The sequence below is a fragment of the Cyanistes caeruleus genome, chromosome 11 (genome assembly GCF_971803275.1).
Source record: "Cyanistes caeruleus chromosome 11, bCyaCae1.hap1.1, whole genome shotgun sequence".
NCBI lineage: Eukaryota > Metazoa > Chordata > Aves > Passeriformes > Paridae > Cyanistes > Cyanistes caeruleus.
This window is the reverse complement of record NC_141711.1, coordinates 3,594,508-3,622,180: the sequence shown is the minus strand read 5'-3', so window position 1 is coordinate 3,622,180 and position 27,673 is coordinate 3,594,508. Positions and strand designations below refer to the sequence as shown.

Genomic DNA, 27,673 nt, shown 5'->3' with positions numbered 1-27,673 from the left:
CACACAGCCCAGAGGGCACTAGATCATGTACAACTGCTGGAGTGTCACCAGCAAGGATGTGGCAAGCAGCAGCTATGGCCACTCACCCATGAAATGTAAATTTAATGTTACTATTTGCAATGTAAAGTGCTTTGCACTTTGAAAAATACGCTATTATTTGTGCCTTTTATTGGAGAAAGGGGGAAAAATATATTCAGAAACAGTCTCTTGTGCGTGTTCAGTTCTTTCTGCCTCCAGAGTTACAGAGTTTATATTGAAATTTAGCAGCTGTGGGATCTGTGGACCAACAGTGCCATCACCACTAAATCATCTCTTATTTAGCTAATGCCCTTCATCGCTCGCACGCACCTGCAAAAGCTACATCCAGAATAGAAAATTACCTGCCAGGCTCCCAGCACACTGGTCAGGAGAATTCCTCCTTCCTTCAGTTCCTCCAAAATGCATCATCCCAAAAATACCAACAATGTATTTATAAATATTTCAGGACTAGTGGGTTTATTTTTAGGCAGTTATAATATTTTTCTAAGAGTCTTTTTTTTTTTTTTCTGTTTTTCATTCCCCTTACAAAAAATGTCTACCTCCAAACAGTGAAATCCACTGTGGAGGAATAAATGCATTAAAGACTGTTTAATCCACCACAGTCACGATATTTTATTCTATTTAATATTATGACAAAGACTTAACTTCCTAGTTAATGTCATATTAAGGAGCTATTTTTTTTAATAGTGAACTCTGTAGTTATTAAAACAAGAAAAAAGTGTTCACAAACAGAAATATTTCAATTAATTCAAAATATCACAGGTTGGTTTTGCCATTTCCTGACTTTCAAATTCATAGAATCATAGAATTAGAGAATGGTTTGGGTTAGTGGGTACCTTAAAGGCCATCTAGATCCAGCTCTGGTGGCAGGTGGCTGCAAGGGACATTCATCAGAGCAGAGCCACCCCAGCCCAGGTGGGCTGCAGGAGTTCCCTGCATCAGCCTGGTGGCACAGAAAATTGAAGATTGATGATGGTGAAGGAGATTCTCATCATTTAGTAAAGTAAGAGGCAGAGATAAGCACTCCTGGGGGCTGCAAGGCCAGGGGGGAGTTAAGTTTCCAGAAAGCTCCATCTGCTGTCACTGAGGGTTACACAAAGGGACGTGGTGCTTTTCCAGGGATGTGGCTCCAGAAGACAGGAAAACTTAACCCAAGCACTCTCTAAGCCACAGCCTAAGTGCTGACTAATAGGAAAAATAAATTAAAGGATAGAGGAGCAAAATGTGGGTCAGTAGAACTGTACAGGTGGTTCTCCTCAATTTGCTGCACCACAAAGGACAGTGTGAAGGAAGGAGCAGAGAAATCCCAAAATCTTATTGCCAGATCTGCAATGCTTCTGGCATAGGAAACCAAGGAACAGAGTGCTGCAGGTCAGCAGAGAATTATTACAAAAGACCATCATTTTCTGGTGAAAATCAGTGAAAATTGGGAATTACCAAGGTAAAGCCTTAGTAATTCCCAACTAAGTAACAGAAATATCCATCCCAGAGAGCCAGATTGTGCAGAACTGACCCCAAACATGAGGATGTTGGTCCAGGTTCCCTCCCTGGGTGCAGAGGTGACACATTTGCACCTGCAGGGGTTTTGGGCAGGGCAGGCTGGCCTTGGGGAGCTGCTCATGGACCCACTTCACATCCCAAACACTGGTCCCAGTGCCTCCCTGCAGAGCTGGTGCTGCAGGGACTGGAGGATTCAGACATCCAGTGCTCATGCAGGACCTTGCAGGTGTCCAGGGCAGCTGTCCCAAAGAATGACCATGGGCACTGAATTGGGTCAGGCTTGGCCTCAGCTCCCCTCACCCCACAGACCCCAGAGACCTGAGGCCATGGGTTCCCAGCACATCCATCATCTCCTTCCCAAGCTTCTGACACTTTTCTGCCCGGTTTTCCTTCTCATTCAGCACTCACAGGGATGGGTTAAAACCTAAAGCCATTTATAGTAATTATGCTGAAGGTTGTCGACAGATAATGCAGCAAATAACACTAGATTTGGAAAAAAAAAATCTCCACTCTTAGCTTTAATAAAAGCATTTCAAAGCCCTGGAAGGGTATTTATAGGGTGTGTAAATGTAACGGGAGGGGAGGCAGAGTAAAGGGAGTTCAAAGGGTGTCTGTGAAAAGAAAAAAACCCACTGTGTTATTGACACTGCTTCCTGCTTTCTCACACTCAACAACCTTCTTAAAACAAACTAGAGGAAACAACAACAACAACAAAAAGCTACTGAGAGCTATTTGAGATTAAATAATACTTTTTGACAGCTGGTAGGAAAGGGACTGATTCTGCATTCATGCTTACAATAGCATGCTGCTCCCAAGCCTTGCTGGCATTGTAGAAGCATCTGAAAGCCCAGAGGGAGCTGCGGGTCAGGGCTGGCAGGGACACAGGGATGGCAGGGACACAGGGATGGCAGGGACACAGGGATGGCAGGAGGATGGGCACAGGGATGGCAGGAAGATGGGCACAGGGATGACAGGGACACAGGGATGGCAGGAGGATGGTGGCTGTGGGAAGAGTTGAGCTCTTTCCTGCAGCATCAGTGGGCTGAGGCGCTCTCACAAGGTTCTCCCTCAGACCATCATCCCCCAGCATCACCCACAGCTCCAGGGACATCTTTGTAGGGTAAATGGTTTTCATTCCTCCAGGCTGAGCTCACTGCTCTCCATCTCGTGAGTACCCCAATTATTTTGGGATGCAGCTCTGGCCTCTCTGCCACACTTGCTGCCACTGGGCTCTGGTGGGAGACGGCACCAGCTGCTGGGGGCTGCCCACGCAGGCTCAGCTCAGGATACGTGGGAGAAATTTTCCTGGCAGAAACTTGGCTTTAGGCAAAAATAAAATCATGTAGTGCCATCATTTCCTCATGGCTTTGGAGCATCTGTAGGATGAACAGGATTCAGAGGAAGGCTGAGGTCTGCCCTGCAGCTCCCAGCTTCTCCAAGGAGCACCTTCCCACTCCTGATCCCTGGCCCTCAGGAAAAGCCTCCCCATGCACCTACAGAAAACCCTTGGATTTCTCCTTCAGCAGGCTCACCTGCAAATTCATCCACAGCATTTTCAGTGCAGGATGTTTCCAAACCCAGTGGCTCACCCCTTTTCTTCTGGTCTGTTTGGGGAATGGCCTGAAGATCTTTGGCTGGCAAGAAGTTTACCTGGGGTTGTAACAAATGTTCTCCATTGTAGCAGTAAGGAAAGGGGGAAAAAAAAAAAAAAAAAAAGGATGGAGGAGGCAGAGAGTAAAATTCCTTGCAAGAACCAGGGTGGGGAAGGAGGCACACTTGGATAAGGACATGGATTTTATCCCTTCAGTTCATCCAGCCCCAAGAGGAAAATGGAGGCAGGTGCCCTGCTGTGTCCTGGAGTCCCAGCTGGAAACCTGCCCCAGACTCCAGAGCTGACCTTCCCACTTCCACACATTTTTGCAGTGAGTGCTAATGAAACCGAGAGGATTGGAATCACGGACATGAAAGCTGCACATAGATCCTGTAAAGTGTGTTCTTCACCTTTTTCTGTTCCCTTAAAATACGAAGCAATCAAGCCACATTTGTCAGGGAATTGCTGAATGAGCAGAGAGCCCTGGGGCACGGAGTCCGTATTCCAGATGAGGAGATGGCTGTGGGCAGCCAGGACCAGGCTGTGAGCCCTGAGGAGCACTGCCCACACAGCCAGGCTACAGGAGCAGCTCAGCTGGGGGGTTCATCCCAGCCCTCCTCCTGCCTGGATCAGGGCAGGGGCATCCTTCAGCAGAGGGCAGGAGGGTTTGGATGTGCTTGGCTGAGCAGAGCAGCTCAGAGAGGAGCGATGCTGGGTGAAAACATCAGCATCTGAGGCACTTTCCTCTTTGTAAAACCAGCGAGGTGCAGGAGGGCCACGGGCTCAGCTGGCAGCTCCCCTCCTGCACCAGAGCCAGCCAGTGTGTCGGATGTTCATTCATTTTGGGTTAACTATCTTTTCCATTTCTGAACAGCTTCAATTTTCCTGATGTCTCGGGGAATGGTTTATGAGGAAATAGAGCCTTGAGGGTGGACAGATGGAGAAAAATCTCCCTTCTCACCAAATTGATCACTATAATCTTTCATCTGCTCAGCGCAGGCCTGGGCTGCTGGCACGTGGAGGTGCCACAGCTTTCCCTGAGGATCAGAGTGTCCAGAGGAGAGGAGCCCCTGGAGTCAGACTGGGAGGAGGATGCACAGCACAAACCCAGACTGTTCCACCTGACAGAAGGAAGAGGAAAGGAGGTGGGGGGCTCAGATCCAGAGTCCTGAGCAGCCTCAGGGTTTGCCCATGGAGAGCACTGACACAGATTTAGTTGCTACCCTTGCCCTCTCCCTCTGCTATTGCTGTTCTGGGGCATGAAGGAGCTTCACATCACTGCTGCTGATAGGGAAAGAAGAGAAACCCGCTGTCCTTGTTATGAAGCCCTTGTGTAACAACACATCCACACCACAGGCTGCAACCAGAACTCTAACTGTGCTGGCAGGGAATGCTGTGGGACCTCCAGTGCTGGCAAAACTCAGGAAAGGGTTAACTAAACAGTTTCTGGGAATGATTTTGACACAGATCAACCTGCCTGAGGGCAGGAAAACATACCTTGCAAGGTCTGTTCCCTTCTGGTGTTCCCTGATGCAATGACATCACAGATAAGTTTTTTCCTGCCTGGTCCTGCAAAGTTCTGGGGTTACTAAAAATGTGACCAGCCCAAGCTAGTGCCAGTGGAATAAACATCTTCCCTCAATGGGAAACACTGGTTAGCTGGGACTGAGCAAAATAAATGAAAAAGGAACCATCCTGATACCCCAAATTCATGCAGGTCTATAGGGAAGAAGTTGAGCCTACACATGGTGTAATTCAAGTGCCCACACCCAGACCGGCTGACTCATTTGACCATCACCCTTGTGGTCCCCTGACAGTTTCTCAATCCTCCTCCTCCCCCCTCAGGGCTCACTTTTCACTTCCAGGCTGCCCAAGTAGCTCAGGAGAGCAGCCCCAGCCTGCCCAGCTGACCCCAGCCTGCTCGGTGGTGGCAGCCAGGATGGCAGGACAATGTCCCAGCCAGGGTCTCCTGCCAGGATCCCCAGCAGCAGAAGTGAATCCAGAGCTGGGATGAACACATTGGTCAAGCCATGGGGTGAGGCAGCCTCTGAGCCTCACCCAGGGAGATCCCCACGTCCTTCTCTCCTTTGGTTCCAGCCGCTCCCACGACTCTCCATTAACATTTAAGATTTCACTGAATAGCTGGCTGATTTATTTCATTTCTAGGGCCAGTAATTTATGGAAATATATTCTTAAAAATCAAACAGAATGCACTTTACTAATAGCTGGGCCATTCTCTGACATTTCTCAGAGTAAATGAGCATTTGTGCCCAGTGGCGTGTTGTCCCATGACTGAACCCCTATAAAGGGCTTCAAAAATATCTATTAGCCAAGCTCATTAGCTTAAATATCATTAAAATAAATTATATTTCTCTACACATAGGCCCCAAAGTGAACACTACTCTCAGCAGTTACAGGTCAAATGCTCACTTACTCTGAGGACTCTGTGCTGAAAATAGAAAGGGTGTTAAAATTAGTTTACACATCTGCAGTGGTTCAGAAATGATGTGCCCGTGCCTCACTGATCACTTTAAAAGCGTTAACATTGCATATGCAGAACTTTCCATAAAAATCGACTTAAAGATTTCCTGCTGGTTCTGTGAACACTTTAAAGATCTTTACCTTTATTGTTAATCTTTTTAGATTTATTCATGTATCCATTTCTCCTGTTCGGAAACCCAGCTTTAAGGGAATAATTCCAAGTGGGTTTATTTCGGTGCAGGTCAGTTTCTCCCATTTCTGGTTTCAGTTCAGGGGGAGGGGGGGTGGTTTGTTTATTTTCCCATTAACCAGGCATAAAATAAACAAAAGTAGCCCCAGCTCCATTGAGACCACAGCAGCTCAATTAGGCTGATTTAAACCACTCCCCATCAGCGGGGCTGATTTACAGCCCCTGCCCGGCGCCGCTCCCGTGTCCCGCTGGGCTCGACGCTCCTGTGCCTCCAGCAGCTGCCACCAAGGGAATTGTCTTGTCTTGAATTGTGCTTGTCCCAGCCCTTGTGCCCAGCCAGGCTGTGGCAACGGGCTCCTGGTGGCCCACAAAGCTCCATCCTCACACAGCCAGCCGGGTGGGTGTGTGCAGGGATGCCTGGAGATGATGCAGCAGCAGCAATAGACCTTCCATCCATAGAGCAGGTGATTTTGAAGAGCAGAGATGACGATTTAAGTTGTGGCGGCTTTGCTGAGCCCAAGCTGCCAAAAGGGAGCTTGTCCTTCTCTTTCTTGCTATGCCTCAACACCGAGCTGTTTCCAAAACTCGAAACAGTCGAATTTGTGTGATTGTAGGGGCTTAAAAGGCTGAAAAGGGAGTTTTCACAAAGATTGTAGTGACAACCTGAAGGAAGGAAGGTTTAGATTAAACACTAAGAAGAAATTCTTCCCTGTGAGGGTGGGGAGGCCCTGGCACAGAGTACCCAGAGAAGCTGTGGCTGCCCCTGGATCCCTGGAAGTGCTCAAGGCCAGGTTGGATGGGGCTTGGAGCAGCCTGGGATAGGGAGAGGTGTCCCTGCCATGGCAGCAGAGATAGAACAGGATGGTCTTTAGGATCCTTCCCAACCCATTCCACGATTCCATGATTTTTGTTAGAATATGGAAGTTGATAGGATGCAGTGCCATCACCAAGGACACAACTGGGGGGTGTGATTGCAGACAGGTCACACAACCCTTGCTGTGCTCTACTCGACCCCATGCTATGGGCAAAGAGATCCGGGGTGGCTCCAACGGCCCTGGGCTGAGTTTGCAGAAGTTGAAGCTACTGATGAATAATCTCGTCACGGCACAGCGAACATGACAACCCACAGAGCGATTTTCACAGCCAGCTCCTGCCAGGCTGAAGCAACAAGACCTTTTGACCTCGAAAGAACACCCTCCCAAAAACGCTGCTGGGGCAGGTACCTGCACCCCAACCCCGCAGCTGCTCTAACTGCAAACCAGGGCTGCATCTCAGTCATCTCAGGAGAGAAAAAGCACATTACTACCGAGCATATGAGCATCCCATGAGCTGTATTTTCCCTGTTAGCAGCACCTCTAGGACATTGCTGGCAGTGTAAGAGAAGCCCAGCGCTGAGGTCCCCCCGTCCGGGCTGTGACAGATTGCTGGGATAAACAGCGCGGTGATTGAGGGCCTGGACTAATCACAGCAATTGATATAAATTACCGTGTCAGCTACACCGATGCCGCAGTCTGCAGGTTCACACCTCATTAAGCTTCCAAGTGCCAAATGAATCAACAGGGTTCAGCAGAACCATTCTTAATTAATTGTTGTAGCAATAGGGAAAAAGTAACGGGAAAAGAGAATCAGAACTGGCGGCGCAGGCGGGCGGCCTTGCACAGGCTGAGACTCTGCTCCGACTCAGCATTTGAGATTAAAGACGCCCACGGATTAATCTCAGACAGCAAAGAATTGCCAGGGGCTGGTTTTGGACTAGGGTGGAGTGAAAATTCAGGCTGGCGACGTTTTTCCTCGAGTTGTGCAGTGTGTTTTGCATGGAGCTCCTCTGTGGCCTGTGAAATCTCCGGGTTTCCATTTCCCACCCCACCCGCAGCGGGCAGAGGCCACTGCTGGGCACCTCGCTCTTGGAGCTGACAGAAATTGCAATTCAGCAGCTTATTTTTAAGCCAGATGTGTCCATTTTTTCCTGTCTATGTTCCCCAAAGCAAGATGCAAACTTACCAGCGAGGGAAGAGGCCGGGAAAGCTGTGGTCTCACCTCTGGCCCGGCTCCCAGCCTTTCCCCGTGGACTCCGCTGTGCCAGGCTGCTGGAAGGACACGAAGTCAAGCTTGGGACAGAAGAGCAGCAGCCACAAGTGAGATGGAAAAGCAAAGAACTCTCCAGTCATGATGTCCTTGTCCTCACAGGGGGTTTCCCTCCAGCACCTGAGAGCTCCCAGAGGTCTGGAACCATCCAGACCTGTGATTCCATCACAGCCTGAAAGTCCTGGAGCTCAGGGAACGCTGAGGAAAGGCCAGCACCGCCTGTGGGCTCATGGCATCTCCTGAGCACAGAGCCAGCCTCCACAGCCACTTCTCGTGGCATCTTTAGGATGGATTCAACTCAGCAGCAGCATCCAGCTCCCCAGAGTGGAGTTACAGCAGCACGGCCGTGGAGCGGATCCAGCCGGGACTGCGGCGCGCGCGGCTCGCGCTCTCCAGGGGAGGTTTGGATATCTTCTCCTGCCTTCCCTCACGCACGTTCCGCCAGCTTAAAGCCTCCCTGGAGCTCCCATCTGCTCACCACACAGCTTGTAATTGTGTGTGTAATGCGAGGGGCAGTTCAGCACTCAAACCACATTCCCAGCGTTGGATGTCTCCGGGTATTTGCACTTTCCCCACCGCTGCCACTCATCCGGCCCGATTTCCCTAATCTATAAAACATCCATCTAATATTGATATCCCAGCAGGGCCCTGACAGCTGGAGCTGCCTCTGCTTTGCTGCAGCGTTCAGGCCCACTTACACCAGATCACCCAGTTTCTCTGCACCATTGATTCACCTGTAATCTCAGTAACTTGCCAGCAAAACGTAAATTGAAGAGAAAAATAGAATATGAACACAGATTTCACCTCTTTCCTGCTCGTGGCTGCGGAGCACCACTGCCTGGCAAGGGAATTTTACTGCTGGAGTCCTAAGGGGTGTGAGGGGCCAGGAGTGTAAGGGAGGTGCCCATGGTCACTCATGAAAACAGAGCAATGAGTCAAAATTATCCATCCTCGTCCCTCATTGTGCCTGGGGTGGGATCCAGTGGAAATACCCAGACAAATTCAAGGAACTTGGGGCTGTTTGAAGCAGCATTAGCAGCCAGGAAAAGCTGATACTGCAGCTCCAGGCCTTCCTGCAGGGCCTAGCTGGGTCAGAGCCCATGGGGAAGGAACCACACGCTCAGGGCTGGGCATTCCCAGCACGAAGCCTCCTGCATTCCCACAGACACGTGCACCAGGGCCTGCTTCACATTATCAATGAAAATATCTTCCCATGACTTGCCAAAATCCAGCAGATTCTCTTAATGGACTGGGCTGTGACTTTCCTTGCACTGAATCACTTCTCCTATCGAGGTAATACATCATTATTTTCTTTAATTTCTCCTTTCCCTATATAAATCTCTACTTAATTAACAAAGCAAACGATTCTTTAAGAAAAACATATCTAAACCATATTTCTAACCCTCAGAATTACTGTTCTAGCAACTAGCAGTATTAAAAAAAATATATTAATTGCAGTTTGAGAAAGAGGTTTTGATAAAGTTGGGTCCAGAAATATTATAAATATTTATATTATAAATATTTTGGGTTTTTACACTTATTACTGTAAATCAGTGTGATAACTTTTCTGCCCTTGTTTTATTTTAAGGGATTTAAGGTGCAAATTGGAGGATTAGCAATCCAAACAGAATAGCAGGAATACAAACACTCTTCCAAGCTCATGTGTAAAAGCCAACTGCCAAAGAGTCTCTGTTCTCAAGCGAGGAGCCCAACTCGGGAAGGCAGGTTCTTGTGTGGAAAGTCTCTTCACACCTTAATTACAGCTCCTGCCAACCACTTCAGCTCTGGAGTGGGATGTTTTCTCTGGTGAGAGGATACCATTAGCGCAAGGAGCAGCATCCAGGGAAATCACCTCGCAGGGGAACTCCTCAGGCTTCTGTTTTTAGCCACTCAGAAAAGCAAATTGATTAACACACACACACACACACACACACACGCCCTTCCCCACCCCTACTGGCTCTGCACTGACCCCCAACAGCTTTGCAGTTCATAATTAAAGTGGAATTTACGGTCATTAAGAGCAGGGTTTTAAGGTTCCACGAGCTGTTTCAGCTCTCAGAATCCTGGAATATCCTGAGTTGGAAGGGACCTGTACACATCATCCAAACCCAGCAGCTGGCCCTGCACAGGACACCCCAAGAGTCCCACCCTGTGCCTGAGAGCACTGACCAAACCTGCTGTGTAATAGACTCAGGAAAGGCACATCCCTGCAATCATTCATAGCCCAAACCTTCAGGATTTCAGAGCATCATCGAGTTAGCACCAGGTATCTTCTTGGAACAGAGACTTGTCCCAGTTTTGAGGCAGTGCTATTCCCCCTACTCCACACCCTCCACCACCGAGACCGATGGGCTTTGCTGTCAGACATCTGAAGGTAAAAGGCAACTTTCCACCGGTGCCCCATGCCAAACCCTTGTCTAATCCTTCACACCATGGGTAAAGGACTGGAGCAGTGCCAGGCACCTCGGTTCAGTTCACAGCTCCTGTAGTGACACCTCTTTGATGCTGGGATCCTCCCACAGGGAGCTGCAGCATCACCTGGACACACAATTGCACAGATTGTGTGTAACTCCTCACAGCACTGCCCCACCGTGCAGAATCCCACAGGAAAGTGCTAAGGCAGTTTAAAACACCACACACCATGACTTTTACTCCTGTAGTGCTCCCCCATCCAGGTGTGTTATTCCCAGGATGTTACAGCCCCTGTGTGTCGTTTGTTAGATGGCACACAGCAGGTTCTGGGCAGTTTTTATCCCTCAGATATTTTCCAGTCAGATTAACAGACTGATTTGCTGAGTTACCTGCTGGCAGCAGCAGGAGCACATTACCCTATTGCCACCCTGATCCATCAGCGATCCGGGAGCGTGACAGGGAGAAGCAGCTGGGCAGGAATAGAGCTCCTTGTCCAGGACAGCCACTGCTGACAGCCCATCCCATGTTCTCCTGCTGCTCCCACAGTCCTGAGCAACTTCTTCCAAAATGCACAGCACAAAGCAGCTAGCTTTTCTGTAAAGCCATCACCCGAACCCAAATTCACAGCTCGGATGCTCTGACCTTGTCTGCTGCACTCCTACATTCAGATTTTAAAATTAATCATCTAATTCCAGGTAAGTGCTTTAAAATTCGGCTGAATGGGGCATGAATCTTGCTGGGTGGGAAATGCAGGTCTCTGCAGTCAGATGGATGAAGCCCTGCTACGCTCCCCGTCTTGTTTCAAGGCTTCGGTAGCAAGTGCCTGCGCTAATTCGAGATGGGAAGACTCGCTGTAGGGTAATTAAGCACGTGGGGAGCTCAGGAGAGCCGCCTGCCAGCACCTGGCAGTGGGATTCCCCTTCCAGAGGCACCTGCACTAAATGGTAATTCCTTCCCTCCATTTCCCACTCCACTCCCGACGCTTCTCCGGCAGCTCGGAGGAACAGATGGAGCAATCACCCTCCTCCTCTCCCCAGCACAGACCCCTGCTGCTACCCAGCGCCTCCTGCACTTGTAATACACATAATTAGGCAAATCAATGGACAATGCAGCATATTAGAGGAGGTGGAGTTACATCAAGGCAAAACACGGATCCCTCTTTATTTGCTGCAGGAAACGGGACGTTTCTACATAATTGCCAAGAATTGCGGGCAGGAGATGAAATGTAATCACAGCCCTGGCAGCCAGCAGGTCACTTACCTGGATTGTTTGGAGCATAGCTGAGGGCAACTCGGTCTCATCTTGATATTCTGTTGATTTATGCTTTAAATATCTCATTACCGTTTGTGAGTTACGCTCCCAAATCTCTCACACGTCCATAATTAGAGAGAGGGATGTTTGCAGCCATCCAGCCCTCCGCTGGGTGCAGAAAGCACAAACTGAAGGTTGCAGAAGGCAAGGAGCAGCCATCCCTATAAAAGCTGCCCTCCCTGGAATGCCAAGGGCTGCAGGGCCAGGCACACACAGCTGCTGGCTCCTGACTAAAGTGGCTGCTGAGCTCCCCAGGCACAGCTTTGTTTAAGGTCAGCGCCAGCTCGGTGCTCCCTGCTCGGCAGCTCCCACCCCGTGGAAAGCAGGACATGGTGAGGTCTCACTGTGTCCCAGCGGCAGAATGAGAAAATAAAAAATAATAAAAAATAAAATATATTGACATAAAGAGCGGCTGTGCTGCGGATGAGCATCCTGTGAGCAGTGATGGGACCTGGTGGAGCAGGATAACCTCAGGAAGGCGGTTCTGCGTGGAGAAGAGGGGTACAAGCCGAATCAGTGATGAGTGAGAGGCTTTTCCACTGCTGGGCTCTTGAAGGAAGGTGATCTCCTGCCAGGAGGGAACATCAGGGATCTGTTTCCAGGTCTTGCACACAGCCAGTGGGTTTTATCCTGGGTTATGGACTCAAAGTCAGCCGTGCCCCAGGACTGCCTGAGGAAAGGACCCGTCCCAGAGAGCCACCAGAGTCTTGTTCAGGTGGTGCTGAGGCCTCACAGCTGCCCTGGACAGAGGGCTCAGAGCTGTTCCATGGAGGTACTGATACACAGGGAGCAGAGGCCAAGCCTCCAGACACATTACATTTTCTGAGAGGTTTCTGGGATGTAATTTTGGCCTGCTTTGTCAAATTTCCAGGGATTCAGAGGAGCAGTGACTGCAGCTGGTGTGGGTGAGTGCCACAGCTGCCAAGGCACCGGTGGCCTGGAGTCACTTGGATACTGATACACAGAAAGGTATTTAAGAATACACCAGAAATTGCAGATTTTAGTTTCTTGCCCTTACTCTGCACAAATCAGTAGCAGACAGAGAAATCTCCAGTATCAGATGTGAGTTTTACTCCTTTTTACTCTATTTCTGTGCTCTCCTTCCAGTCTGGACCTTCCTGAGATAGGCCTGGTACCTTTGTGAAACCTGGGAAAATTATTTCCAAAGTCACTCAGCAGAGTGACATTAAAGAGAGGGACAGACCACAGTAACACTATCACCTTGCTGCTTTCTAGACCTGAAACTTTTTGTCCTTTTCCATGCTTATCCCTTCTCCCACAGGAATGAGATGCTCTGGGGTCAGGGCTGTCCTTCACGGAGCTCTGCCAACATCTCAGTCCTCACCTAAGGGACACAGATCTTGTTTTTGTCTCCAAGCATCCTCACAGTGCCACCAACTGTGCTAAGTTGCTGCTGTATGGTGGCTTATGATACAAGAAAACATTTGAAGAAATGCAAACCAGCATTACCAAGAGCATTTTGGATCTGATCTGAGTCAGGTCACAAATTCAGCATTTGTCAAAGCAGGACTGTTACTTCTCCAAAACATAAAGATATAAAAATAGCCTGATTTATGGGTACCACAATACTACAAACCCAGAGCTGTGTCAATGCAAAATCATGTCTCACATGTGCCCAAGTACCATGACAAAGGGGAGGAACAGGTCCTCGACAGGCTCAGGAAACACTTGGGTGACTCAGACAACCGGCAGTGTTTGTTTCCTGTGAAGGTAAAAATATCACCCACTGCTGAAATGCCTGGGAAGGGTCTGCATCTCCCTTGGACACTTCCCTGGTGCTCCCCCTGCTCCCTGCAGCTCCCCCCGGCCTGGGGGACCCTCCCTGCTCCCTGTGCCACCACCCAAGCGCCACCACAGCGGCTCCACATTCATTTTCTTCTCCCAGCTTATCTCCCCCCGGCTTTGGAGTGCATTCTTCCTTATCTTGGAGACAAATGGCCTCCACGGAGAGCTCTAAACAGCAGAGCAATTTATCTGCCTGACATGTGTTTCCCTGTTTGTTTTCTGCAGCCTTGAGCCATCGGCTGGGCTGTGACAACACTCAGCTGTGGCACTGGTGGAGGGTCACCCAGCCTCACTTGGGGCTCTGAATCAATGCCTTTGCCGTATTTATCATTTATTGCAGTAAATCGAGACTAATCGATGCTTTCTTGTTTTGACGTGCAGCAAAGCCTTTACAAGCTTTTCACAAATCTGTTTGGAATTAAGAAAAGCCAGGGGAAAAAAAAAAAATATGTTTAATCAATTCAGCTTTAATTTTTTAATTTGGGGAAAGAGGAAAATGTGGCGCTGTTCCCATGAGAAAAAGGAATAAAAATCAAAATGCGCTTCTGATGCTTCCCAGTATTTCACTTGTTGCTTTTAACTCCTTAGTTTTAAAGTACTACATGAACAAGCATGTCCCTAAAACATCTCCATCCTTTTCCAGCCAATTCCTGGATGCAAAGACCTCCCTCCCTCCCCTCTAATAAATGTGACTTCTTAGGAGTTTCTTTTTTTGTGTGTGTTTGTGTTTGGAGGGTTTTTGTGGTTTTTTGTTTTGTTTTCTCAAGTGTTGATATTTCATGGCCACAGCAAGCCTCAATTTTGGCTAAAGGGTATTAAAGTTCTGTTTTTCTTTTAGAAGGGTCTCTGTGTGTTCTTTCTGGAGAAGCAAAGCTTCCTTTTCACACAGACTGGGCTCATCCTCAGCACTCCACTGAGTGCTGTGCTGGGTATTCCGGCCTCAGGTGAAATTCCAATCACCCCACATGCAAAAACTTCACACCTCTCCCCTACAGAGGTCACATCACACTGCCATCAATCAACCCACAACAATCAGCATCCCTTATCAGCTCCACAATCAGAAAACACTGAATTTTACACAGCTTTCTCCAGCCCCTGGGCAGCTGCAGGTGTGACTGAGTTCACCCCTGGAATTTGGGGAGAGCAGGACCACTGCTCTTTTCTCCTGAAGTGCATTTCCCCTGCTCTCTCAGACTTTGGCAGCTCCAGTGTGGATTTTATTGCTGGCATTTAGAAGAATAAGTGCTCCCTGCCACACAGGATAGGAAAGGTTTCTCCCCCAGGGAACAGAACACAGAGACTGATTAAGCAACCAGCAGGTATTTAAGAACATAAAAAATATTGGCAGGTGAGAGCTGCAGCTCTCACTGAGCAGGAGCTGGTGCAGGAACAGAGCTCACCTGCTGATTTCCAGCAGGGAACAGCACTGGTGAAGAGTAAGTCCTTTAGCTTAGGAATTTTATACCCTTTTAAATAGAAAAAAGGTTGAGAAGTAATCAAAACTTGCTTCTCCAGAGGAGTGAATCAGATGCTCCTGTTGGCTCTGTGCTCCTGCTGAGCCAAACGTGGTGGCCCACGTTCCATCTTCCCAAATCCCTCTGCAGATACCAGCTGAAAAAACACAGATGAGTGAGAGCAGGCACCTGATTTCAATAACATAAACTGGCTAACAAACTGTATTAACCTGACTGGATTATTTGAATATCTTAAAGGCAAAAAAAGGATAAATATGTTGGCCAAAGCTGTGAGCCAGCCTAACAAAACCAGGACTACCCAGGCCTGGTTTGCTCTCAGTTCTGTTCCAGGATCCACAAATGTGTTGTTCCTTCACTCTGGTTAACACTGCTGTGGTGGAACTGAGAGTATCTGCAGAAAAACATTAAATAATTGGGATTTCTGCTCTTTAAACAGCAACAGAAGTGTCCACGTGTAGAAACACTTAAAAAACAGCACAAAAGAATGAATATGTGACAAAATTGCTGAAAGAACTTATGGAAGAACTGCAGAAATATGATCTTCTATCTCTTAGACATAAAAGACACAACCATTAGATCTTGTATTGATGACATAGGAATTTCCTTTATTTTATACAAAAAGCATAGAATTTATATAATTTTGAATAATTTGTCATCACTATTTAAACTTTTAAACTTATAACCATTATTTGAAGTGATTTGCTATGAAGCATTTTAAAATAACAGTACAATGTCATAAACAAGTTTATACAAACATAATGAGGATATTTTTCAAGTAAATCCCAACAGCTAAAGAAAATTAAAATGAGTCATTTCAGTTGTATTTGATTAGGACATCATTCTACCACTGAATAAGCTTAATGAAAACTGTTTCTATGAGTTTATTGAAATTATACATTCTCACATAAAATATGAGACTGTTGGATTGGAGAAAAATAAAAATTAACTTTGAAAGTATCACACAGTCCTATCAATTCTTTTCAAAGCAGTCTTGTCCTCCAGCAAAAAAGAAAAATATCTTTGTGCAGCACAGGACAGCCTTGGGACAGCTCATTAGAGAACAAGCTGTGAGTTTGTGGGTCACACTGTGCTCCTGCACGGTCTTTTAGTCTTCATCTTCATTTGTGCTGCAGAGAAAAAGCAATGGGTTTGGCTTGGGAGACACCTCCAAGAAATTTCCCTTCCCAGCAACATCTTCTGAAAATCTGTCAGGCTCGGGTACAGGGTTTTCTTCTTGTTCCTGTGAAATGCAGCCTGCAGTAGCCAATCCTTCAGGCTGCTCTGAAAGTCTCATTGCAGAGTGGATTTGCATTTCTAATTCTTCTATCAGTTTTCCAGGAGGAGTCGTAGATTGGAAGGAAACCTTTGATTTTCCATCACTGACCTCCATCGCCGAAGTGTTTGTGCCCTGCCTTAATCCATTACAGTCAATAAGTGGAGCTGTCCTCTCCTCCTGGAGCGTGCCTTGGAAGGAATTTATTTCCCCATCTTCGCTGGTCGAGGACTCCTGCTCATCTGAATCAGAGCCTTCTGTCTCAGATGATGAAGTGCTGCTGGATTCTTCAGAGTCACTTGTCTCCGACTCGGAGCAAAGCAGCTGTTGCTTGGAAACTGTGCCAGCAGCTTTTAACGCCTTCTCTTCCTCCTGTACCAGCACTGCTGCTGCTTCCAGCTCCTCCAGCTCCAGCCCCAAGTGGGACTTGCTGAGTGTGGCTTTCTGCAAGGACTCACAGAGTGCAGCCAACTTTCTTGACCTTTAACAAAGAACAAGATATGTTACTGAACCTCACAAACAGAACTCTGCCATTTGATAACAGGAACACAAATCTTAAACATTTCTTCCGTAGGCCTGGTATGCAAACAACTTTCTTCTTCGACCCTGACTGTAAAAGTGGATGTTACAGGAGGAAAAAAAATCAAAAGGTTTTGTAATTACAGTGATTTAGGGTAACTTTTCCCACAAGGTTAGACAATATCCCACTGAAAGGCTTTGAGGATACCTTCCCAAAAGATCCTGCTGCTGGATGCTTCAGCAGTGCACACAGAGGGAGAAGAGATTTCACAACAAACCTTTTCAGGTTTGCAGTCTTTAGCAGCACACTCTGCAGCACAGGGCTGGCTGGCTGAACTTTATGAGCAGAAAAGATCATTTTGGTTTCCTACCCCCCCAGATACATCTGTGAAATGCATATGAAGCAAGAAAATAGAGCTGATTAGTGATCCATGCTCCTTGTCTCCCACCCAGCCTGGTGCACCCACAATCACAGGAGATGTTCAGTAACTCTGGCTGCACTTCACCCTTCAGCTGGAATTCAGCTGAAATATAATTCAGCAGGAGTAACAGGACCATTTAGATAAATGCCCCTAATAAAGCAGACACACCACATTGGCTTCAAACCTCTGGTCCAGCCCCATCCATTTCCTCGAGTGTTGGAAGCCAGCACGTGCTTTACCAGAAAAGGGCACCATGAATTTATAAACAGAGACTAAAAAGTAAGAGAGTGTCTTGAAATGGAAAGAGGGGGTGAGGGCAGAGGGGAAAATGGGTATAAAAACCCAAACATACATCCTGTTTCTTGTTGTGGAGTTTTGCCTCAGACTATCAATCAGCCTTTCACCACTTCCTGCAGCAGCAGGTCTGCAATAAATCCTGCACTAACTGACTGGGTTTCATTTCCTCTGCCAGGGCTGTGAACCTGCAAGGCACGACACACTGACACTGGAGCAAGGAGCTGGGGATGTAATACACGGCTCCTGCGAGGCAGAAGTTAAAGTGCTTGGTCTCTCACTTGAATGATTTTAAAGATCTTTATATTCTGTTTCCCAGGGGGCATAATTACTCAGTATAACATAGATGCTTCCACTTTTTCCTTTGCTCCTAAAGGAATTGTATTTCTAAGTGGGGGAAGGGAAATTCAGTGCGGCTTCTTATACATATTACAGACATTTAAATGCTTTAAAAACTTTGACTAAAACACACTAGGCTTTCTTAATTCAATCCACAGACAAGGAAACTGAGAAATAACTTTCCCAGAAGTAATGCAACAGAAAACAATTTATATTTCTAGAATTTTAAAATTTAAAGCTAAGAATTAAATGCAACATGATTCTACCAGCTTCTGTTAAAAAAAATGGGTACCAAATTTTATAAACATGTTAAAATAATGTTTTCTTTCTCGCAATTTATTTCCATATTTTGTCAAGGACTTGCATTTTTCTTAAAAAGTTATGGGGGATTTCAGAAATTGCCAACTTAATTGGGAACAAAGCAAGCATTCTCCCTGCTCCATCAGTAAAGAGAAAGGAAAAGAAGCCAAGTGATACATTGAGAGGTTCATGGAGCCTTGCAGGTAGGTGGGAACAGAACAAGTGGCTGCAGGGAAATCTGCTCCCTGAGCACACTGGGGAGAAGCTGATTTATACCCTGAGTCACAAGAGTTTATATCCCTTTCAGAAAGCATTTTGCTCTGCTTTTCAAACAGCCTCTTTCCTTCTAACTCTGTGCACGTGCCCCCTTCCCCCGCGAGAGCTGCTCAGAACACGAAGGTTCAATTCCTTTTGCTCTCCCGTTCCCTGACTGAGCACAGCCACAGGAGCTCCAGAGGCTGCCTGTGCCCTGCCACAGAACCCTGCTTTGGCCCATTTGATGTGCTTCCCTTCAATTCCACTGACACCACCAGCAGCTCACCACACACCCTCTGGCACAACAATTCCCCCCCAGTTCCTACTGCCTGTCTCATCCCCCTGTTTTACTGCTGCCACAAGGACAGAAAAGCAATTTTCCAAGTCCTCTTTCTCCTCACATTGCCATCGTGCCTGTCAATTTGTTTCCTAATTCTACATGCATATTTTTTTTCCCTTTTTCCTATTTTTTCTACCTTCTCCTGTCTATTTTCCCTGCTCCAGACTCTCAGTCCTCATAACCCTCTCCCCCCTCTTTCATTATTCTCTTATAATGCAGCTTATATCTTAAGACACAGAAACACATCACAGAACTGCATCAAGTGTTAAGGAGATGTATGACCTAATGTGCTTTTTTGGCATTAATTCTTTGCTGTGTCCAGGCTACCTAATGCCAAATGTTAAGGAAGAAAATACACAGTGATAAACTGGTTCAACTCACACATTATGCTTCTCAATTCAAACTGGTCCTGCTGACAGATACAAGAATGCTTTCCCTAAACCAATTAAGTTTTTTTTTAACTCTTGGCCATGTCAGATATTTGATGTCCCTGTTCATTGCAGGGGGGGTTGGACTAGATGGCCTTTAAAGGCCCCTTCCAACCACAAATATTCTGACTACAAAAAGTCTCATTTCAGTTTTCTCAGTGGGTCAAATGCTTCTTCCCGACTTTCACTCTGCTCATCAGTCTCAAGCAGAATATAAAGAGCTCCACTTTTCAATATGAGACAAACTCAAAACTTTCACCTCTTGACAATTTTACACATAAACCCAAAAAACTCCACTCTCCAACTCTGCAATTTTGTATTTAAAAAAAAACAACAAAGAACACTCAAAGAACAGGGTTGTTTCTTTTCTGGCCCTGTGCAAGGGACTAAGAATTACAATTAGCCATCACTTCATCTCCTTTAAGGCAATTATCTAATTTGAAGTTTCAGGAGTGCATTTCACATCAGCCTTAAGAAAAGGTGGCAGCACTCCCTGGACAAAAAACAAGGCAGACAGCCTAAAAATCAGCACAAAAATGCTTTCAAAGGAGACTGTGGGTCACTGAACTGATGGTTTCCCAAGGTGAAAGATAAGCAACAATGCAGGAAACCAAGAATGAGACACCAGAAATGAGATCAATGTGTATGAGAGACCTGCAGTAAACAGGCCCTGCTGTTTCCAAAATCTTTCGAGTAGTGTTTGAGAGATTAGACAGCAAATACTTTAATTTTTCAAGTATGATTAATGGAATCCATGATTACTTTAAGACATGCTCATTCAGTATGCACATTTGTGGTAATGATATCTTATTATTATGGTAATAGTGTTCTTACATAAACATGCATAATAGGTTTTAAAGGTGCTACACATGATAATTATTAGTTATCACGATGTCAGTTGCTTAAGGAAAATGTTTAATTACAGGTTAAACTGATCAGATGCATGTTTTGTTTAATGCATAGCTCTGAGGAACAGATAAGAGAAGCATCTCGGGGCTTGTCCATGTAGCCTGGAATTAAAATTCCAAGACAGAACTACAGTAATCCTTGTCTGGGCACAGGAGAGTTTCTTCAGGTGCTAGAAGAAGAAAAAAAATCTTGTTCTACAGATCTTAGATTATAAAGAAGTGAAACTGGGCTGAAAAGAACAAAGAATCAAAGGAGATTTAGCAAATAAAGGGAGATGGATAGAACTCAGAGAAGAATAAAAAGAGGATTATGGCAATGGGAAAGGGAAATCATTAGAGGTTTACAGCAAAGGCCACCTGTGGCAGCATGAAGAGAAGAGATTGATGGGACTGACTGCAGGACTGGGACACAAGCGACAATCAGGGTGGGAGCAGAGCAGGACACGATTCCAAGTAATGCCAAACTCCTCCGAGCTCCAGTTCTGATTCCTGCTCCAGGCAGGGCACATCAAGCTGCTCCTGCCCCAGCACAGCAGGGAAGGAACCAAGCACAGGACCCTGAGTATCACAAACACTGGCAGCAGCTCTGCTGGCCAGCCTGGTGTTTGAACGGGACCTAACTGATCTCGGAATTAACTAAAGACTACATTGCTCACATGTGGTTAGGGCCCACTCTGTGTTTCAGTGGGAATCCGTTCTCCATGCTGGCTGGACTCTGCTCCACAGAGCTGACAAGCCCTGCTTAAGAGTGTGAAACACTTTGCATTAATATCTTGAAGCCTTGCAGGCAAGAGAAGCAGTCTCAGAGGCGGCGGAGACGCCAAGCGCAGCCGTGCCTCTGGAGCAGCTCAGGTACGAAGGTGGGGCTGTGCCCCTGCCAGCAGCCCTGCAGCTCCTCAGGATGCATTCAAACACAAACCAGCAGCGTGCTGTGCCACTCAGCAGGGCTGACACATACAGAAAGAGCAGTTATTTAACTTATCTCCACTCAGCAGGAGCTCTGGACACACAGAATCTATCTCATAGCAAAGCTGCTGCATTAAGCAAAAGGCTTCCTCTGTCTGCTGCATCACAGGAGCCTTTATTTTATATCTTTCAACTTGGTAACTTCTTGTATGTTAAAGAGAAAGCATCAGGCTAAATTTACACTACCTTTCTCCACAAGACCTGGCAAAACTCAGACTTAGGAGAGAAAGTTTCACAGACAGCCTCTTTCTTTGATAAACCAGATAAGATAACAAGTGATACAACCAGACCAGTATTCCCACTTTAAATGTGTTCCAAATTACATACCTGGCAGCACTGCTTACAATTTCCCACAATTATTCATTTAGCCAGAGGCACTGCAAGTATTAAGACAATTCTAGAGTTAATATTATCTCAGCCATCACCAGATATTATCCTGGAGTCTCAGCAGTTCAGATACAGAGGGTGTGCAAATTTACTATCTGCGAGACATTGAAATGTCACTTAAACTACACAGAATAATGACATTTTCTGCCTTGCCAGCAGGACTGGCTGAGGACAGGCTGCAATAGGAAAGCAGTGGTGTTTCTGCAGGGTCTGTCACTAGTGAACAAAAGGCCACCTGCAAAGGGACAGGCTCTCCACACCCTTCAGATGGTCTCATTTCCCTCCTGCCCACCGTGGTTCTTGATGGATTTCACCCATCACCTTCTTCCATCACCCTCATCTGCCCAGACATCAGGGGTATGGAAGAGACATTGTTCAATGTCCAGCCTCCAGATAATTCCAAAATGAACTTCCCACAGGAACTCTGTCACAATCCTGATGGAAATTAATATCCCTATGGCACAAGTCTACATCCCAAGTTCTCTCTAAACAGAAGGACCAACAAGTTACAGCCAAACACAAAAGCAGAAGAAAGTGAGCTCATACAAGAATGACACAGCTGGCAAAGCACCCAAATAGTCCATCAAGAAGGAAATAAATTTTTCTTTGCTCTAAAAATTGGATGCAATTTCTATCTAGTCCTGATCAGCTATTGGGGCAACCAAACTGGTCATCTTTGGGGAAAGCTTAAAGCTGAATATTGAGATCACCCTGGTCAATGATCAGAATATTCTGAGAGCCAGGGATGGAGGATAAAGCAGAGGAAAGGCACTTTCTCAATTGGCTGAACAGAACTTAAACTTCAGGGGTTTAGTCCAAGAGTAGCACAATTCCGTCAGGAAGGCAACTAACAATGAGAAACATCCCTGCACACCTGATATGCACTTTCAGGCAGCTTGAAAGGAAGAAAAAAAAAATTGAATTCTTATGATACAGAATTGACAGACAATTTGATTTTAATAAAATATTCAAGACATGAAAGAGTCTAGGTTTGATCAGCCCTGACTGGTAAGACACAGGAGCAATAACGATGATGGCGTTGAATACTAAAGCAGAATTCATTAATGCAGAAACAGCTCCAGTCAACAGGCACAAAATTGCATAAATGGTCCAACCATGGGGCTAGATCACAAAACCCCTCCAGCTCAGGAAAAGAATTCTTATAAATGGACATTTAGGTGCAATAATAAGAAACTCATCACACTAAAGGCACCATTCATTTGCCCAAACCACTCTTTAATAAGTCATGGGTTAGAAAAGAACTTGAGCCTCAGAATCTGCCTGGAGACAAGAGAGTAAGGCTCAATTACACTTTTTAGAGTGTGTTTTATAGCATCTCACATATTTCACCATTTATTATTTCACTTTCAAGGTTATTTATAATGAGTGCTTCAATTATACACTAGTCAGTGACCTCCAATCATAGTGAAATACCTTTGAAAAAGTTCAGGATCAGGGAACAAAAATACTCCAAAGGAAGTTCTGAAGGAAATTCAGACTAGAAAGTAATCTTGGTAAGTGTTAGTAGTGCCAGCCACTTTGCCTGTCATGCACACTGCTCTATTACAGACCATGACAACAATTAACTTTACACTGTTTTTCTTGCTAAAATAGCTTACTAGATACTTCTACCCCAATTCCCCACAAGTCTGGGCAATCTGTGCATGGATTTTATTTCATCCAGATCTGGGAACATAACTATTCCTTTCAGGCCAAAACTTAAATCATAATACTACCATGAAGTTTAAGGCAGGAACTGAAAAATACACACAGCACCTGAACCCTTTCATGGCAGCAAAAGGCTCTCACTCAGAAAAGCACAGAAAATATTTTATAATAATCAGAAAGATGATTAAGTAACATCTACTAAATTTCTTCCTAGCCTTTATTAGCTGGTTAGCTCATCATACCCTACCTGGCTTAGGAGATCTGAATGAATCACAGAAGAGGTCCTACAATTAACAGAGATAAAAACAAACAGCACCATCCAACAGTTTCATGTGCTCAGTTTATTATACACTTTTATAGTAGGAGGGAGAAGCCATAAATAACTCCATTAAAATCTCATTAGCTCTGATCAATGAGTACAGAAGATAATGGAAGAATGTTAGGAAAGGAAGAACAGGACCATTTTTTTCAGGACTTAGGTAAAAATTGACCTAAACTTTAACTAATCTTCTCCCTTATCTGCAACAAAAGACAGATGAGTGTAAACACAACAGCAGAAACACAACATTTGTTCACAGGAATTAGTCCTGGATTAATCACTGTTTTCATAGGAAAGAAACAAACACATCAAAAACTACTTAATTTCTAAACTTCCAGTCAGTACTCAAAAAAAGAAGTGCTTGGTCTGTCCAAGAGCTTTTATGCAACTCCAGGTAGAAATCCATGCTTTCTGTCTCTCAAGATGACAGATTCCAATTTTTAGCCTAAATAACCTGGCTTTATACAGTTACACTGTCCATGCCCTTAGTGACTGTTAATAATTTCCTTTCTAACAACTCCTGGAAACAGCAGGCAACTTCATCAAATTTAAGAGAAATTAGGATTTAAAGATCTTTGAATTTCTACATATTTCATGGAAATAAGGAGATGATGAATAATGAGTCTCCTGGGACAGGGCTGGCAGGACACAGCTATTGTGTCCTGGTAGGAGGCCAGGGCAGGCACCAACCAGCCAGCTGATCCATGCTAATTCCAGCTGTGGATTCGCCTTGGTGGAGGTGTCAAAGGATGTGGGGAAGGGATAAGAGCACGAGGCTTGGTTTGGAAAGTTTATAAAGTCTTTTTTTCTCCTTTCCTCACAGAGAGCAGGCAAAGCAGAGACTGGAAAAGCATTCCCTGCACAGCAAATCTTCATTGCAAAGAGGAAAATCACAGTGAAAATGCTGGGTGTTAAAGGAAGTCTGGAAAACGCATCTCCCTGTGAGCAAGATGCCCCCACTTCAAACAGAGAGGAGCAGGAAAGCAGAAATGCAGCACCAAGAGACTACTCTGGACAGGAGACACCCCCTGCTCTGTGCAGGTGACAAAACACAGCCCTGGCCCATAAACAACGGCTGATGGGGAGAATCCAGAGGGCTTAAGGGGAACATAAAATGCTTTCATCTTGGAATTCTGGCTTTCAAAAGGCATTACATGGATTCTGAAACCAAGAGAGTGATGTACTTACACTGCAATCCAACTGGCAGTCTTGTAAACATGAACTGCTATCTACATAGCTTAAAGTATTACAGTTTGTTAACAATAAATCAAATATAAAACACAGCACCATCTTTTCAATGTAAGTGACTTCTTTTATGTTAATAAGTCTGAATGCTTCAAGTGACTTTCCCCCCATATTTATTCTGAAATTCCACAGTGCTTCTTTCATAATGGATCTAAATACTGCATGAGCTGAACTTCACATTTATAAATATTTAAAAAAAAAAGATGAAGCTTTCCAATAGAACATCTTACTTTCATTACTTGGTCTTTTTGATAAGTTGAAACCAAACAGATCATGGAATATAAAAGAAATCAAGTACAGCTTACTTATGTAGATGATATTATGAAAATACTCGTAAAAGAAAACAGACTTGGAATTAATATTGGACTATAAAAAGAAACTGAAGAGTTTTTATATATTTTAAGAATAGTTTAATGGAGCTCTGTTGCCAAAATAGCTCCAGTAAGTTGCAGCCAGTCCAAACATCTAATAATGGCACAGCTTCCAAAGTCATATATGATAAACACAAATAATGAAAGATGAATAGATAACTCACCACAAAACAGATGCAGAGAGATTTTATAAAAGAATAGTAATATTGGCTACATTACAGAAATGGAACACTGACAACTGCTCTGTATTAGACCCATCTCCCTCGAGTTTCTTTGCTGCCATTACCTAAAATTTGGTCTTCACCATCACTGCTGGTGATCTAGGAGAAAGCTCTTCTTATGCTGCAAATCAGACAATTTGTGTTACAGTAGGGGAATGAAAGGTACTCTCACAGCAGGGCAGAAAATGGGAAATCTAGTGTCAGGATAATGCTAGCAAAGTCCTGTATTACAAAAATAACAACAATAGCAGGGAACAGGCTTAAAGGCACAATTACAAACATTACTCCAACATGATCCTACCCCTTCACAATGGAATTTATCCACCAAACAACTGAGAGGGGTTGATCAGAGTTTAACTCTTTCACTGCTCCATCGTTTCCAACTGACACTCTGAATACTTGAGGGGAAAACATCTCCTGCAGCCTTCTGACTCTGTCCATTCTCAACTCACACAGAACAGGAACAGACACCAAACCCAGCATCTTGCAAACTCCTGGCAGAAAAGCAGATTTCTGTGAGGGTCTGAAGTGAACAGCCTACTCCCAGCTCCTCCCACAGCCCCTGCTGTGTTTGGGCACCTGCTCCCAGCAGCTCTGGGACTGAGCAAGGGGGGATGGTTTGAAACTGCAGCAGGGTCCACTTAGATTACACAGAAGAACAGTTTTTACCAATGAGGGTGATAAAACAATGGAAAAGTTTGCCCAGAGAAGCTGTGGCTCGAAATACTCAAGGCCAGGTTGGACAGGGCTTGGAGCAAACTGAGTCAAAGATGTCCCAGCTCACGGCAGGAGGGTTGGACTGGATGCCTGTAAAGGTCCCTCTCAACCCAAACTACTCCATGAGTCCTTGATCATGTCTCAGAAATTATTATTATTTTTATTAATCCAGCTGCTGAGTAGGTTGGAAACAAAGCAGGAAGATGCTCCCAGCATGGAGCTCAGCTTCCCCCTTGGACCAGAGCTGCACATTCCACCTGATCAGAAAGGCAACGACTGCACGAGCTCATCCTTCCCCTCATCAAACCAGAAATCCACTCAGCTGAGCTGTGCTGCCTGAAAAGACACGACACAGGTCACTGACCCTTCTGCAGGCACACAGGAACTGCCTCCCAACAACTCTGGAAAATCAAAGCAGTAGCCTGAGGGGGGGAAAAAAAATGGCTTTCTTCTTTGCCTTCTCTGCCCACAGCAAGGTGCATTCAGACACAGCCTGAAGGAATATGAGCTATAGAAAAGTGATGGAATAAATAGAAAAAAACAACAGAGGGCAGGAGAGCAAAAACATCAAAGGAAACTGCAGCTAGCAGCTGGAAGGAGAGATTAAATCCCTTGTTAAAAATCCATGTTTTACAGGGCTTGCTAAAACATACATGAGGGGGAATTTCTGGTATTATACACACCTGTCTATCACCTTTCTGAGCCCTCAGGGCAGTGTTTTGCCTTAAGGCTCTTAAATCAGTGTACTGTATTAGCTGGGTATTGTTATTTACAAGTGCTCTGTGTGCACCTCCTGCTTTACAGACACCTGAAATGACAGCTCAGGCCTTAAACAAGATGCAAGACCTAAGGAGAGGCACTGGCAGCAAACAAACAGAAATTGTATTAAAAACATGCATCAAAACACTGAAAAGAGGAGACACGTAGAATGCACCTGCAAATTATCAGTTACTATGTTTAAATCCAAGAACTGTGATGTAAGGGGTAAGAGCAGATGACTTGGGATGAAAATAAATGAATTCGGGGGTTCCACCAACAGCCAACGTAGCCTTTGATAAACTGGTAAAGTCCTACTTAAGTTTTAAGGAAAATGATAGCATTTCCTGTTTCAGTAGCATAATAAAGTGCTCAGAATCTCCAATACTTTCTGCACCAGACCCAGAGCTCTGGTTTGAACCAAGAGGTGTTTATCTGAGCTGCACAGTTTTGATAGAAACAAGTAAGACTGTACAGAATTACCCAACAACACAGGGAGAATGAGTCAACTCAATTACTTTTCACTACAAAAATGTGACAATTTATCACTGTCTGAATTTTTCCTGTTCAAATTGACTGTATGATTTATTTTATTTTTTTATACATCTCAATTGCTAAAACCTGAAAACTTTGTCCCATCATAGTTGTAGACAAGTCCTAATCAACCTTTAATTTTCTCACCAGTGCAGTCCTGAATTTATTTGATGTCTTGGCTTAACACAGGTCACTCAGACATTTACATTCATGAAGTATTTTCAGCCCTAATCCTCTCCACTTTTCAAAATCTTTTTGAACAAGCACTAGAATCAGTGTTTTAACACAGTCTTACAAATGATGCATTTTAAGGTCATGCCACTTCCTTCTTCTAAATGATACTACTCTGCTTCTTCAGCTGAAGTGCACTCACCCTGTCACCTGCTCAGGTTCAAACTGCTCTCAAGCATGACCCTACCTATTTTTCTGAAGCTGTTGCCCTCGACTGTCTTTTATTCTCCAATCCATAGCTGTGCTCTACAAGCTTTGACTGAGTGTGTCATTTCAGACTTGCTTGTATT

General features: G+C 45.3%; 1 protein-coding gene and 2 long non-coding RNA genes across 6 annotated transcripts in view; 1 reads left to right on the top strand and 2 right to left on the bottom strand.

Moving 5' to 3' along the window:
- Positions 1 to 5,723: 5,723 nt before the first annotated feature.
- On the bottom strand, positions 5,724 to 8,963 carry LOC147650946 (uncharacterized). Its single transcript, XR_015275056.1, has 2 exons — positions 7,803 to 8,963; positions 5,724 to 6,464 (listed from the first exon to the last, which is right to left on the bottom strand). It is a non-coding gene; the product is annotated as an uncharacterized LOC147650946 (long non-coding RNA).
- On the top strand, positions 6,802 to 14,008 carry LOC147650945 (uncharacterized). The gene is made up of 2 exons (XR_015275055.1): positions 6,802 to 9,179; positions 9,475 to 14,008. It is a non-coding gene; the product is annotated as an uncharacterized LOC147650945 (long non-coding RNA).
- A 1,461-nt stretch (positions 14,009 to 15,469) lies between these two features.
- SHQ1 (SHQ1, H/ACA ribonucleoprotein assembly factor) overlaps positions 15,470 to 27,673 on the bottom strand; it is a 38,519-nt gene continuing 26,315 nt past the window's right edge. For all 4 annotated transcript variants that reach the window (XM_086846274.1, XM_086846275.1, XM_086846276.1 and 1 more), the window contains exon 12: positions 15,470 to 16,644. In XM_086846274.1, coding sequence (XP_086702400.1) covers positions 15,996 to 16,644 — 649 coding nt within the window. In that variant the 3' untranslated portion in view covers positions 15,470 to 15,995. The remainder of the gene's footprint in view (positions 16,645 to 27,673) is intronic.